The sequence below is a fragment of the Lycium barbarum genome, chromosome 9, assembly GCF_019175385.1.
Source record: "Lycium barbarum isolate Lr01 chromosome 9, ASM1917538v2, whole genome shotgun sequence".
In the NCBI taxonomy this organism is placed as follows: Eukaryota; Viridiplantae; Streptophyta; class Magnoliopsida; order Solanales; family Solanaceae; genus Lycium; species Lycium barbarum.
Window position 1 is genome coordinate 13236730 of NC_083345.1, and position 15654 is coordinate 13252383.

General features: G+C 39.8%; 1 protein-coding gene across 1 annotated transcript; it reads right to left on the reverse strand.

Moving 5' to 3' along the window:
• Nucleotides 1–10520: 10520 nt before the first annotated feature.
• On the reverse strand, nt 10521–14841 carry LOC132611323 (acireductone dioxygenase 2). The gene is made up of 7 exons (XM_060325753.1): nt 14688–14841; nt 12157–12268; nt 11617–11711; nt 11385–11499; nt 11177–11301; nt 10966–11036; nt 10521–10859 (listed from the first exon to the last, which is right to left on the reverse strand). The coding sequence occupies exons 1-7, from the start codon at nt 14703–14705 to the stop codon at nt 10793–10795; spliced, it is 603 nt and encodes a 200-aa protein (XP_060181736.1). The 5' UTR covers nt 14706–14841; the 3' UTR covers nt 10521–10792.
• Between the last annotated feature and the right edge of the window lie 813 nt (nt 14842–15654).

A 15654-nucleotide genomic window follows, 5' to 3' on the forward strand; every position in this document is an offset into this window, starting at 1 on the left:
AAGAGGATCAGCTGAGCTGGGCCGCTGCTCTTCCCAACCTTCAATCCAAGCTCAAAGCGGCAAAAGTCGAAAATCTTCACTTAAAGGCCGAGTTGGCCGATATGATTGAAAAGAACCGGCTCCTTGAGGCGGATAATGTCGGTCTTAACCGATACAATGTCAATTTTGTTACGAGGCTTGGTGAACTCAAGGCCACCATTTCCCAACTTCGGAGTGAACTTGACTCGGTCAAGGCTGATGCCGTTAGGATGGCATAAAGGCATTAGCAGCTTGAATCCGAAAGCGCCCGTGATAAGGAGAAACTGAGGGTGGCCGAGGAGAAAGCCACGAATCGAGCTCGGATTAGTGACGAGCTCAAGAGCAAGCTCGAGGAGGCTACAGAGGCCAACGATGTGCTTCAGGCTGAGTTTGAATTGTCTAATCAAATTCGAATAGCTCTTCTTGAAGAGAGATCCGAACTAGAGGCTAAATTGAAAAAAGCTGAGGCCGACCTAGAAGAGTCTTTTAAAGACATGGAGACTGCCGAGGCTCATTCTACGATTCTAATCGGGTATGAGCTGTGGAAATCCCGTAGGGTTACCCTCGAACAGGTTGAAAAAGGTTAGGGGACCTCCAGGCCTGGATACTCGAAGCCAAAGAAATCGAGGAGAAGGCCAAGAAAGCTCTTGATACTGATTCTGAAGATTCCGAGCAAACGATTTTTGAGAACTCCGGTTCCAACCATACCGGGTAGATCAGGGCCTGTACGAGCCTTTATTTTGTTTTTGTTTTTGACTTGTGTGAAAAGTCCAAATGTAAAGACTTAGTTTATATATGAAATGTGTATTTCCCTTTTGGCTGTTGTTTTCTTCATTCTTTGATCCGAATGTACGTTATCGCATTTGCCTTAATCATTTGTCCTGTAAGGAATAATCAAAGGTTCGGAGCCACCTCTTTTGTCCGAATTACGGTTGTCTTAACTCATTGAGTATTGACTTTTATTTCGTTCGATAGGTTTTTGACCGAGGATTTTATCGAATGATTTGCTCGAGGGGCTTATTTATGCTTCGTGAATTCAGACGCCTCTGAATCACGTTGTGCATTTCGGGTCGAGTTTCTTAAATCGTTTAAACCTTTTCCGACGGTTTACGTATAATAGATTAGGTTTGGATACCTGAATCCTTGCTTTTGTCAAGTTTTGAGATGGCAGTCCCCACTCGAGGGTGTTAAAAGATTTTGGGCTTGGTTCAGCTCGACCTTGCTACCTTTGCCGAATTTCGATAATAATTCCCGGTATAGGGTTTTTAAAACAAAGACGTGTCCGAGACGTATACTTTCATAACACTCTTTTATATAGCCAGTGTTTGTACGTACATAAAATGAGGATTTCATCCGTTTCCTTCTATTTTTGCCGTAGCAATACTAACTGGACACGATTCGTTTTTTATCGTTTGGTCCTTACATCGAAACCTAACACAGAAGGTCTGGGTTTAAACAAGAATAAGAGACATAAAATTTCGAAGACCTTTCCGGGATAACACAATAATAGTGTTTCTTCATCTGCTTTGGTGGGTTGAACTCATTCTACCTTTCCGGGATAGGCCTCGAGGTGGGTATGATAGTCCCCTAGTGTTTATCCGAGCAGCATGATCGGGTAAGCACTATTAAGTCCTCACTCAAGGGGCAGACTCTTCGTTTTCGGCTACTTTGCCTTGTTTTCATAATTAATACGTAATGTTTGTTGCCTCGTTAAAAACCTTATTGGAAAACCCACTTCGGGACAAAACCGCACTAAGGAAAAGAGTGCAACGCGGGTTTTTAGACCTAACTCCATTCCCTCGGGGCTTATTTCGGTACCACTTCTGCAAAAAAGGATAGGTTAATAAAAGATGATCACAAGTGATAGGCATCCATACCTTAGCAATAGTATTTCTTCAAATGAGCCACATTCCAGTTATTGCGCAACCGTTGTCCGTCCATGGATTCCAGTTGGTACGATCCTTTTCCTGTTATTACGGTTATCTTGTACGGCTCTTCCCAGTTCGGACCCAACTTCCCGTCATTGGGATTCTTGGTATTCAAAGTAACTTTTCGAAGTACCAAGTCCCCAACTCGAAAATGTCGAAGATTGGCCCTCCGGTTGTAGTACCTCTCCATTCTTTGTTTTTTAGCCGCTAAACGGACCAGCGTATTTTCGCGTAGTTCGTCCGCCAGGTCGAGTTTTACGGCCACAGCCTCCTCGTTTGCCCCGCTGGTGACGTATTTGAATCGGAGGCTCGGTTCACCAACTTCTACGGGAATCAGAGCTTTGGCCCCGTAGACCAACGAGAAAGGTGTTTCTCCCGTGCTCGATTTTGACGTAGTTCTGCAAGCCCATAATACCTCCGGCAGCACTTCCCTCCATCTATGTTTCAAGTCTTTTCCTTAGATTTTGAATTATTGTTTTGTTCGTGGATTCCGCTTGTCCATTTGCACTCGGGTGATACGGAGTCGATACTGTCTTCTTGATCTTCAACCCTTCGAAGAAAGTACTGACCTTGCTGCCAACGAACTAAGGGCCGTTATCACAATTTATTTCAGCCAGGATGCCGAAACGACAGATAATATGGTCCCATATGAAGTCAATAATCTCCTTTTCTCTAATCTTTTTGAAGGCCTGCGCTTCAACCCACTTTGAGAATTAGTCAGTCATAAACAGAATGGAACGAGCCTTACCTAGTGCCCATGGTAGAGGACCGACGATGTCCATTCCCCACTTCATGAACGGCCAAGGTGATATCACCAGGTGCAGCAACTCCCCGGGTTGATGAATCATCGGGGCATGCCTTTGACACCCGTCGCATTTCCGGATAATTTTTTTCGCATCCTCCTCCATCCGGTTCCAGTAGTAACCGACTCTGATAATATTTAGAACCAAGGCTTCCGCACCGGAGTGGTTACCGCAGGTACCCTCATGGACCTCTCTCATCATATAATCTGTTTCTTCGGAACCCAAACAATTGGCCGTCTATTAAGCAGAACCAAGCTGCTTTGGTCTGGAGTGATCTTAATTCTTTCGGGTCGCTCAGGAGCTTCCCATCTTTCAAGTAGTTGATGTATCTGTTGCGCCAATCCCAAGTTAGACTAATTGCGTTTATCTCGACCTGCTCGTTTTTTATCGTCGAATTCATCAATTGCACTACAGTACCGGGGTTGATTTCCTCCGCTTTTACTGAAGAGCCCAATTGGCCAATGTATCTGCTTTGTTATTCTGCTCCCTGGGTACATGTTGCATGGTCCATTCTTTAAACCGGTATAGTATCACCTGAGTTTTCTCCAAGTATCTTTGCATTCACTCATCCTTGACCTCGAAGATGCCATTCTCCTGGTTCACGACCAAGAGAGAGTCGCATTTTGCTTCGATTATTTCGGCTCCCAGACTCCGAGCCAATTCCAAACCTGCAATCATAGCCTCATACTCGGCTTCATTGTTAGTCAATTTATAATTCTAATCGATTGTCTAATGGCATCACCGGCGGGGGTCTTAAGAACAATGCCCAACCCGGAACCTTTTAGGTTCGAATCCCTGTCTGTGTGTAGAGACCAGATACCCGAAGCGTTTCCCGAGGTTAGCAAAAGTTCTTTCTCGACCTCGGAAATCATGGCGGGGGTAAAGTCTACCACAAAATCGGCTAAGATTTGAGATTTAATAGCTGTTCTAGGCTTATACTCGATATCATATCCACTAACATCTACGGCCCATTTGGTCAATCTATCTGATAACTCCGGTTTATGCATGACATTTTTTAATGGGGAAGTAGTTGCTACACATATCGGATGGCATTGAAAGTAAGGTTTTAGCTTTCTTGACGCACTTACCAATGCCAAGGCTAACTTTTCGAGGTGTGGATAACGAGTCTCCGTATCCCCTAAAGTCCTACTCACATAATATATTGAGAATTGCGTACCTGCTTCGTCTCGGACCAAAACACCGCATACTTCTACCTCGGACACGGCAAGGTATAGAAACAACTGCTCGTATGCTTTCGGTGTGTGCAGTAGGGGCGGGCTCAATAAATACCTTTGTAATTCCTGCAAAGCCTTTTGACATTCCGGTGTCCAGACGAAGTCATTCTTCTTTCTCAGTAGTGAGAAGAAACGGTGACTTTTATCCAAAGAACTCGAAATGAAACGGCTTAGTGCTGCTATCCTTCCAGTGAGCCTCTGCACGGCCTTGACGTTGTTCACCACCTCAATATCCTCAATGGCTTTGATATTATTCGGGTTAATTTCTATTCCCCGGTTCGACACTATGAAGCCCAAAAATTTTCCTGATCGGACACCGAAGGCACATTTCTCCGGGTTAAGCTTCATGTTGTATTTGCAAAGTACATCAAATGTATCTTGCAAATGTTTCAAATGTCCCTCTGTTTCCAGGGACTTGACTAGCATGTCATCAATATAAACTTCCACTGTTTTCCCTATCTGTTCTTCGAACATTCCATTAACTAGGCGTTGGTAAGTTGCTCCGACATTTTTTAACCCGAATGGCATGACATTATAACAGTAAGTCCCATATCGGGTAATAAAGGATGTTTTCTCTTGATCCTCCGGGTGCATCCGGATTTGGTTGTACCCGGAGTAAGTATCGAGAAAACTTAACATCTCATGCTCGGTCGTTGAATCGATCATTCGATTGATGTGAGGCATCGGAAACGAATCCTTTGGGCATGCTTTGTTCAGATCCTTGTAGTCAACACACATTCTAAATTTATTACCTTTCTTTGGCACCACCACTACATTAGCTAGCCAGTCCGGGTATTTTACCTTCGGGATAGAGTCTATTTTTAAAAGCCCTGTTACCTCATCTTTTACGAAGGCATGTTTTGGCTCGGCCAATGGTCTCCTTTTCTGCTTCACCGGGGGGAATTTTCTATCGAGGCTGAGCTTATGAGTCGTGACTTCTGGTGGCACACCTGTCATGTCTCTATGGGACCATGCAAAACAATCGGTATTAGCTTGAAGAAATTTAATTAACTTGTTCATGAGTTCCGAGGTTAACCCCATGCCCAAGTATACCTTTCTGTCTGGTAGATGTTCGAACAAGATGACTTATTCCAGTTCCTCCACAGTAGATTTGGTTTTATCCGAGTCATCCGGTAATACAAACGATCTAGGTACGCCGAAATCGTCCTCTTTAGCAGCCGGGTCCGATCCCTTCTGCTCCGCTTTCGAACTCATATTCTTTAATTTCTATTTGGTGTCCTTGCCTCCGATTGATTCATCATCTCTTTGTTCCGGATTTTTTGGAAAAAGGGGCGCTTTCTCGACTGCGAACATTTCCCTTACTGCGAGCTGTTCGCCTCGGATAGTTTTTATCCCTTCCGGAGTCGTGAACTTCAACAACTAGTGTAGTGTTGATGGTATCGCTCTCATGCTATGAATCCACGGTCTGCCGAGCAAAGCAATATACCTCATATCTCCCTTGATGACGTAGAATACCGTCTGCTGTATGGTGACGTCGATGTTGACCGGCAAATAAATTTCACCCTTCGTGGTTTCACTTGCCATATTGAACCCGCTGAGTACTCGGGCTACCGGTACAATCTGGTCGAGTAGCCTCAGCTGTTCTACCACTCTCCACCGGATGATATTGGCCGAACTACGTGAGTCAATCAAAATACGTTTAACTTGTGATTTGAAAATAAGGATAGAAATTACCAATGTATCATTCTGCGGTTGAATGATGCCTTCTGCATCCTCGTTACTTAAGGAGATGGAACCCTCGGGTACACAGTCCCGATTGCGCTTTTCTCATACAATTGAAACCTTTGTTCGTTTCATCACCGGCCCTCGTGGAGCATCCGTTCCCCCAATGATCATATTGATTACATGTTGAGGTTCCACCGGCTCTGCTCGTTTGTGACTCTCCCTTTCTTTGTAGTGGTTTTTGGCTCGTTCACTCGGGAATTCTCGAAGGTGGCCATTCTTCAATAAACGAGCCACCTCCTCTCTTAATTGACGACAGTCTTCAGTCCTGCACCCATGGGTCTCATGATACTCACACAGCACGTTTGGGTCCCGTTGACCCGGGTCTGACTTCAATGGCCTTGGCCATCTAGTCTCCGTGATACGACCGATAGCTGAGACGAGGTCCGAGGTGTTGATGTTGAAGTTGTATTCTGATATCCTCGGTACGTCTTTATTGCTAGCGAACTCCCAGCATCACTTCTAAATGATAGGCCTCGACTGTTTGACGGGCGTTTGGCCCGTTTATCGCCCCTACCCGAGAAGTGACTGGGGCCGACCCTTGATTTTTCAGACCTGAAGCTCGATTTTTCAGAATGAGAGTATGGCCGGTACCTTTCCCTTGATGGTCACGTCTTCGGCTCGTAATTTTTCCTCGACCTCTCAGAGCTTTTGCTCATACTTATAGGTCCCGGGGGAAGTTTGAGCTGGTCATCCTCTACCCGAATCTTTGATTCGTATCTGTTATGAACATCTGCCCAGGTTACAGCCTCATACTCCAACAAGTTTTCCATTAGTTTGAACGAAGCAGTCGAGCTTCGAGGGTTAAGTCCTTTGGTGAAAGCTTGTGCAGCCCATTCTTCCGGAACCGGAGGGAGCTCTATCCGTTCCATTTGAAAGTGGTTCACAAATTCTCGTAACAATTCATCGTCCCTTTGGGCTATTCGGAAGATGTCCATCTTCCGGGCTTTCACCTTTTTGGCCCCAGCATAGGCTTTGATGAACGCGTCCGCGAGCATTTCGAAGGAAGTGATGGAATGCTCGGACAGATGGTCATACCAGGTCAACGCTCCTTTCGATAGTGTTTCCCCAAATTTTTTCAACAACACGGACTCAATTTCATCTTCTTCGACATCATTGCCTTTTATGGCACAGGTATACGGAGTCACGTGTTCCTGCGGGTCCATTGTACCATCGTATTTCGGGATATCCGGCATTTTGAACCTCTTCGGGATTAACTTCAGAGCCGCAGTAGGAGGGAAAGGCCTTTGAATGTACCTCTTTGAATCCGGCCCTTTTAGGATCGGTGGAGCTCCCGGGATCTGATCCACCCGAGAGTTATACGTTTCCACCCTCTTCTCCGTTGAATCGACCCGTTTTTCCAAGGTCTCGAGCATCTTCAGAACTTCGGTAGATGAACCAGCTCTGGATCCATTGCTTTCTACTATCCGTGGTTCGTCCCTCTTAGTTCAGTGACCCCTTTTGACCTTACCGAAGGTGTCATGTTGTTTTTGCCCTGAAGCTGAGCTATAGCGATTCCCTGTTCGGCTATGGCGGTCCCCTGTTCCTGCAATATTTCAAATATTAAACGTAAGTTAATCTCATCCGGAGTATCCGGTGTTTTCCGGCCTTGAGCCCGGGACAAAGTAATTGAGTTATGAGTAATCAAGGGATCGGTGGCCGGAAAGGCGGCATTCTCCTGATTCACGGTATTCTGCCGGTTGAGGTCTTCTCTCGAATCAACAGAGTTTGGGTCGATTGGATCTGCAGGTAGGTTTCGTAACGCACTGTTGTTCTCATTTTCAGCCACGATTTCGTTGTTGTTCACATGACTGGACTGTCCGCTGCTTGCCATTTTGTCCTTTTTTTTTTTGCAGAAATTAGCAGATTCCTCAATCGACGGGTAAAAGAAGGAAGAAGCAGAGATTAAAAACCCACTATTATCCTAGCCCCACAGTGGGCGCCAAACTATTTACCTTGGATTTCGGTAACAATTAAATTTGTAAGTGAGGTATATGATATGTGGATGAATTTTAATCTATTTGGTTGGTATGAAATGTCTATGGATTTGTTTGTTGCAATATATATATATATATATATATGTGTGTGTGTGTGTGTGTGTGTGTGTGTTACTCCTGTGAGAATGTGTATTGTGATTGGTGATTTATGACAAATTTATATATAAAGTAATATATTATATTGAATGAATAAGTAAAGCTAAGGAAGAACACCACAAAATTCGGACCAATATCAGAGAGAGAGAGAGAGAGAGAGAGAGAGAGAGCTTCTATATATTTGACTATTACAATGTTGAGACATGAAAAAAGCTAACCCCAAAAGGGGGGAAAATGTCATCTATTTATAGGTATGCCTTATGGGCCATGAGTACAATACAAAAGCTCTTATGAATAAAGAAACCCTAAAAAAGATAAGGTGGACTATACGATCTAATACCCGTACGATCGTTAGTGCAAATGGTAGAATGACTTCCTGACGTGTGGCAACCTCGCAACCGGTTAACCTGACCAACGGGCACATTGATTTTGGTTCGGCGTACCCGGACCAACGGACACGCTTTTCTTGTCTCGGGTCAATTACGTCCGGTACGATACCCCGGTGTGAAGAAAAGACCGAACATGCTTGTGTTCATTTGGACTTATCTTCGACTCCGGACTCACCTGTCACCATTGACCTGGTTTTACCATATACAAGTTATTGTTCAAAAGATTCAAATTATCTCAAAATTATTTACAGACCATAAAGCACTTGTTAAATCATGCTTAAAGTCTAATTAAATAAAGGTTTCATACTTCCATGTATAAAAATAGGCCAAATGCATAAGTCATTTGAACACTTAAGTCAACACTTATTAAAATGTGTATTGAACACGTAAGTCACAATCTCCCTTTAAAATAAAGAGAGCGTGCTTTTCAAATGCTCTGATATGAAAAAGAGGACCAATAAATGTTTGACACGGTGACAGTAACAAAACAAATAAGATTTTTCTCTTTCCTTAATTTGTGTATTTCAGTTACGAAAACAACATAAAAAACTCCAAACTCAAACATCCGTGCACAACTTAAGCATCAACCACCAATATTAAACTCATCATTGAATATTTTAGCACTCCACTTTCATTCAACACCTCCATTTGTTGCACCATGGGCAAAGAGAGGAATTGGAGTTTCCAGTGACAAATACTTACTAAAGTTGAAGAAATCAATAAATAGTAATGCAAAAGTTAACAATTTGAGATTTGACTAGCCTTACAGATTTGAACAAATTCCATCACCTCAATCTCTTCATTTGCTTTTTCATTTTGTTCTTCTCGTTAAAGTTGGTCTCCTTACTGGATATACAGATCAATCGAATAATTGGGTTTTCAAGAAATCAAAAAAATTGAACCACAGTGGTTAGCTTTAAGAAAAAAACAAAAAGAAAATTAACCACTATGGAGATATTGAATCTGAAGAAGAAAGAGCGAAGGGGGTGGGCTACCATTTTGGAGCCCATAATTAAAAGGGAAAATGACCTAATAATACCACTTAAGACACTATATTACAAAAGATAAAGGATATTTTTTCTTATTTACAAAACATAATAACTTAATTACGAATCATACCAGATTTGAAAAAATTAAAAGCCCACCTTTCCCTTCCTATTTTCCCAGCCGCCCACCATTCCCTTCCCATTTACCCAGCTGCCCACCATTTCTCCCTGTTCTACTCAAACTCTGCTTCAAATCTATTGTGTTGATATCCATTTCATTTACTGAGATAGGCGTACCTATGTGGACTTACTAATTCAAGCGAAATGGATATAGGTTCCGTGGTTGTTTTTGGGACCTGTTTCACGGTGGTTACGTGGATGGAGAAGTGGTGTAGAAACAGAGAAATTGAAGTCAAAGTCAACCATGAGAGATCCCTAACATTGTTGTTCGGTTAAGATTTCAAGTAGTATTAGTTACGTATCACTATATGGTTGATATTATCGCACAATGCGGGTTCAAATCGGAAAAAAAAAAAAGTAGGAAAATTAGCGAATCTGATGAAATTTGGTTTCTTTTCAACTTTCGAAGTGAGATTCAAAATTGTATGATAATTGTATGTTGAGTTTGTATGAAATTCTAAGTCTTGAGTAAGATATACACATTTCACACCAATTTTATACAATTTTCGTACACGAAAATTGTGGGCGAAATTCTCAGCCCAAAGCAATATATACATTTTTCATACACAAAACTTTGAGCAAAATTTTTAAACCTGACCAAGATATACATATTTCATACAGTTTTCATACACAAATATTTGAGCAAATTTTCCAAGCCTTGAGCGAAAATTTTCATATATATTTTATAAGAAATCTATTGTTATGTTTTGTAAACTGAAAAGTATCGTCATATTTTATAAATATATCATATTCTTATGTGTCTATATATATATATATGTAATTCTCCCTACCTAATGAGATAACGGTAGAAGTGGCGGTGTAAGGAATAGCCTGCTTACACAACAGAGGTAGGAACGGAAATGTTTGAGTAAAAAAAAAAAACAAAGATTGCAAATTTTCATCTTTCCACGGGCCCAAAGAGGGTCTAATTCACCTGGTGCGCCATGTTACTATTTTGTGTTCAATAGATACATTTTAATAAAGGTGGAAGGGTTTAATAGGAACAAGCTTTAGTTTATGTGTCAAAATGAAAAATTGTGGCAACTTTAAGGATCCGCTTATGCATTTGACCATAAAGATATGATTAAGCATAAGCAGGAAAAGGATGGGGGGGGGGGGGGGGGGGGGGTTTGGAGGAGGGAGGATTCTGTGAAAGGAACAATACAACCAACAAAAACAGTTGCAGCTAAATTTACAACCAGAGTAGGAAAATATTGGACCACTTGATGACAAGAACCAAGTGCCTAAAATCACTCCACTTAGAATAAAACATTCAATCTCCCATAGGGGGATTTATTCAGTGCTAGGACACAACATTCAATAAGCTAAGCAAAGCGCACATCAAGAACCATAGAACCACATATGGTAATACTTATTACAATCTAGAAACATTTCAAGTTCTTCGCCTATAGTAGATTTAAGCAGCAGCATTAACTGCATGTCCAGCGCCATCTGCTTGGACAAACGTTTCAACATATTCTTTCCTGCACGCGGAAAAAACGTTTATTAGCTTCCACGACCATTACCGTTTCTGATTATCCCAACTAAAACAAGGATTAGATAGTATAGTGAGGGGATCTAGAAATAGACCTTGCAGGCAGATAATCATGTGGACGATTGTACGGAGTCCAAATTGGGTCGCCAACAAAGAGCCGCATTGCCTACACAAACCAAACATTATAACCAACACATTTAACACCCATTCCATTGACCAAATATAACATATTAGAAGTGCAATCAAGCATAAATGCAGAGGTTGTTAACATTAACATGGAAGTTAACGCATGCTCTTAAGAAGTACCTTAATGTAATTGCTTGAATCAAGCGTGAAGCGGTGATAAATTCCAGCAGGCAGAACAATCATTCCACCTTTCTTCACCCAGACGCGAATCCAGCTCTCATTCCGATCACGGACATCAAAATAACCTACAACAAGAAGTTTAATTTAGCAACAGTAGTATAGTTGGAAGGCGGAATAGCAAAATCCAATCAATAAACTGCAATCATACCACTTCCTGCAACACAGTAACGGATCTCCTCGTCAGTGTGTAAGTGTTCTTCAAAAAAGTTCTTGATTTTCTCCTCGTAATTCGGTAGTTTCTCAGGGCAAACCTCACAGAAATCCTGGTATAAAATGTGAATCCTTAATGCTTCGGTATTTCCCAAAATAAAAAATAAAAAAAGGACCAACTTGTTTCCACATCACTGATGAAAGATCTCGGTTTTGTAACTTTAACATACCATGTATGAATATCCACGAGCTTCCCGAATTTTCTTCAACTCCTCATCAGTCTCATAATTGTCAGCATCAAGACTCCAGCTGAGCACTCCAAGCTCTGAAATTTTTCACATAGTAATTAAGAAAGGAATACAAAGGCAGGCCAATTCCAACAATCAACTTGTAAGGTTTACCTACACTTAGGGTTGGTTCATTATTTTGTTCCTTTTTCATCATATGATTAAGGACACAACATAAAAAAGATTTTCATATGATCAAGGACACAACATCAAAAAGATTTTCACCTGTTAAATTTCTAACCCGAAAATACCAAGAGAGTTACCAAACAAATTAGATTAGCAGTACTAACAGAAAAGTAATTTATCCACTTAACCAGAATTTACCAATCTGAGATCCTAATTTAGAGAACTTCAAAACTTATCAGAAGGTATAAACTGCCCTGAAACCTAGGTGATTCCATTTTGAGTGGGGAGGAGGTGAAAGGGGATTTTATGTTCCTCGTAGATAATTTATAGAACTATAATTCTTAGCCTGATCTTTACCAGCAAGCTTGTCAAGAGACACAAATTCCTTTGGCTCACGGTGATGAGGAAGCCTCTGGTCCTCATCGCTGTCATCCATGTACCATGCCTGTATGACGTCCTCTCTTGGATCCTGCAGGAATTGAAAAAACTAAGAGAGCCTGCAAATAATTCTCCATTTCTTTCTCCAACTCAACTATTTTAGGGTAAACTATACTTTGTTTTTATGTGTAAAGATTCATTCAAAAACAACATTAAGATCATTCTCCTCTTTGCAAATGTAAGGGGCTGAGGACCTCCAACAAAGCAACCAAATCATATGCAGTTAACATGTTAAACGAAAAGCCCAAAAGGTATAACCATATGTATTGATAGTAAAATGGTAAAACTAATAGTATATAGTTAAGCTAGCCCCACCCTAACCCGGAACAGAAAAGGAGGCAGAGAAAATAAAATTTGGTGTAGCGTAAATCCCAACTCGTCTAAGATTGCCTAAGAATGCTTGAGGCATTTTCTTTTTCTTTTTTGCTGTCTATTGGAGTAAGTATTATAAGTTCTTCATCCAGGCGAGCGGAGCTAACTCTGTTAGAACAAACTCAGAACCACAACCAGTCTTTTTTTACTCAGAAAAGTATTTCTTCCAAGACTGTGAGTCTGTGACCTATTCAAGATCACATTCAGTTTTCACATAAGACAGGCTTTCAGGTTCTCCTCGTGAAAGACACCTCAAAATTATACTTCATCTATGCTTTCTGTGATAAAACCGAAAAATCCAAAACTTCTAGTGGAGCACAAAAGAAATCAAATAAAAGCCGAAGTAATTAGCCAAAAGTTCCTTTGAAGTTACTAATCATAATGTTGCCAGGGCTTGTACTCTGCAAGGTGCAAGGCCATCTGATTGTAGTTTGAGTCTCTAGTTGGTTTGAGACCTCATATTCATGCCTAAACAAGAGGGGAGGGTAGTGGCATTGTTAAGTGGATCTGGTGTTTGAAAAGGGACTAGAAGAAGTCATTACAAAAATGCTATTAACAGCAAATATGGAGCTTTTGTAATTTATTCGGACTTTGTCCCCATTGTGTTATGTCATTATCAGTAGTTTGCGCCCTTGATTGAGTTTAATACATTCAGATAGCTCTCTATTGTATGGACAGGAAAAAGACGACAATCATTTAAGAAAACCATAGCTTCACCCAAGGCAATGACCAAAGGCACCAAGTAATCCAACAATACAAGCATCATTAGGAGCATGACAAGCCAATATTGGTCCGTCAAACCTCCTCCAACCATAAAATTCAGACCCCCTTTCCTCCAGAACAATATCATTTTATTTGTGTCTATTGTGATAGTTTACTTGGATGATTCACCTTTAAGCAAGGCAGTTTTCACTGCAAAAGTTATCCAAATTCTGTAAAGCAGTTTGTAACAAACTCAATAAAAGTCAATCCAGAAATAGATAATGTTTTAAAAATTATAGTCAATGTCCACAGGATGCACTAATGTGTCTTTATGGACATTACAGATATTGCTATAAATCCCTATATTTTGAAAAAACAATTCAGTTTGGGAATAATTTCCTTGTTAGCCACATCCTATTACAAGATCCAGCTCGTTATAACTTGATCTACTTTATTTTAAATTCTTCTTCATGAAACTACATCTAATTTTGCTTTGTTCATCTATCTCCTTTTTATCAAAATTCCTTTGTTGATCCATAATGACTTCTTATCTAGCACAATAAAATAGACAACACAACGGTTTTCAACTTTCCTATAGTCAACACTTTTTATTTTAAGCAATTAAACACAAATCCTTGAGTCGCGTCAACACCAGATTTGATCCATGGAAAACACCCCCTTCCCCCAAAACAGCAACATCATCTATGTCTGTCCATAAGCACAAAATGTATTCTAGCAAACTATAAGCTTTCCACAGAAAATCAGACAGCTTGAAAACCATAAAAGATTTCATAAAAATGTAAAAAGGCAACACCTTTAACATTTTTCCCCAAATACAAAACAATCCAAGTGCAAAATCCCTATCTTTATGTGTATGCACAAAGAAAAACAATTATTAGCCAAGAGTTAGTTTGTGTGTATCAAACAAGCTAGCAAATTCAAATAGAACACATAAATTGATCAAACCCTTTTTTTACAGAATTCAAAATCAAGATTAAGAAAAGAAAAATAAAAGGAAAACAAAAACAAAAACGAATATTAGCATATGGTAGATGTATGCGTATCAATCAAGCTAGAAAATTAAAAACAATACACAACCAAGCTACCAATCAATCATATACTTCTATAAGAAAATTCCCTGGTTAAAAAAAAAAAATCGAAACTTTAATAAAACATCATAAATAGCATGAAAAACCCAACAACAAAAAAATCAAGAAAAAAAATATAAGGGTACCAAGGAAAACGAAGAAAATCAAGAAGATATAAAAATCTGAACTTTCAAAACATCATAAATAACATCAAGAACCCAAATAAAATTTAAGAAAATTAATGGGTACAAAGAAAAATGAAGATTGTAAATTAGTAAAATTACATACCTTTGCGATGGAACCCATGTTTTTTGGTTATTTCAAGGGATGTTGTAATGTGAGTTTAATAAGGTACAAATAATAGAACCCTCCTTAAATCTGTGACTCACGTTTCACGTTTCCTTAAATAAGCACGTATAGTTTGTCAAATGACTAAATTAACCTTCTTGTTTTACAATCTGGAAACTGTCCAGGTTAATTGAGTTTCTCTTTTGAGGTTAGTTGGAAGTAAGGGTGTTTCTGTCATTTGGGTGTGAAATGGTAGGTGGGAAACAAATTATCCGCATTTTATTTATTTTTGACAGCATCACATACACGTTCAATGTCAAATATCTAACATGATTATATATATATATATGATCAAGATCTTCATGGAATACTTTTACTAATACAAATCATAAACTAAATCTGCTATCATTTTTCAACGATAATGAGCCGTTTGGATTGACTTATAAGTTGTTTTCAGCTATTTTGAGTGTTTGGCTGGCCAGCTTAAAGTCATTTTGTGTACAAAATAAGCCTCAAAAAAATAATTGGGTCCGTTTGGCTTAGCTTATCTAAAGCAGCTTATAACAGCTTATAAGCAAAAAAAATAAGTTAGCTTTTATTTTTTTTTACTTATAAGCTGTTTTCAGCTTATAAGTCGCTTATTTTAAGTCCATCCAAACAGGTTCAATGATAGTTTGTTAAAATATTTTGAAATTAAAGATGTTCAGTAAATTTGAATATCAAAATTGAACCAAATGATAATAAATATTTCAATTCAAGATTTTCAAGTTTTTGTTTTATTATTTTATATGCTGAAACTCCATCTAATGATGTGAATGCAACTATTAGGAATTAATGAAATGTACTATTCAAGATCTTGAGTCTTGACTAATTTTAATTAAGAAGATCTCACATAGCATTCAATAAGTTTTCCTGTTTTATTTTTTGGCAAAGTTCCATTAAATTTTACAAATATCATACAAGTTAT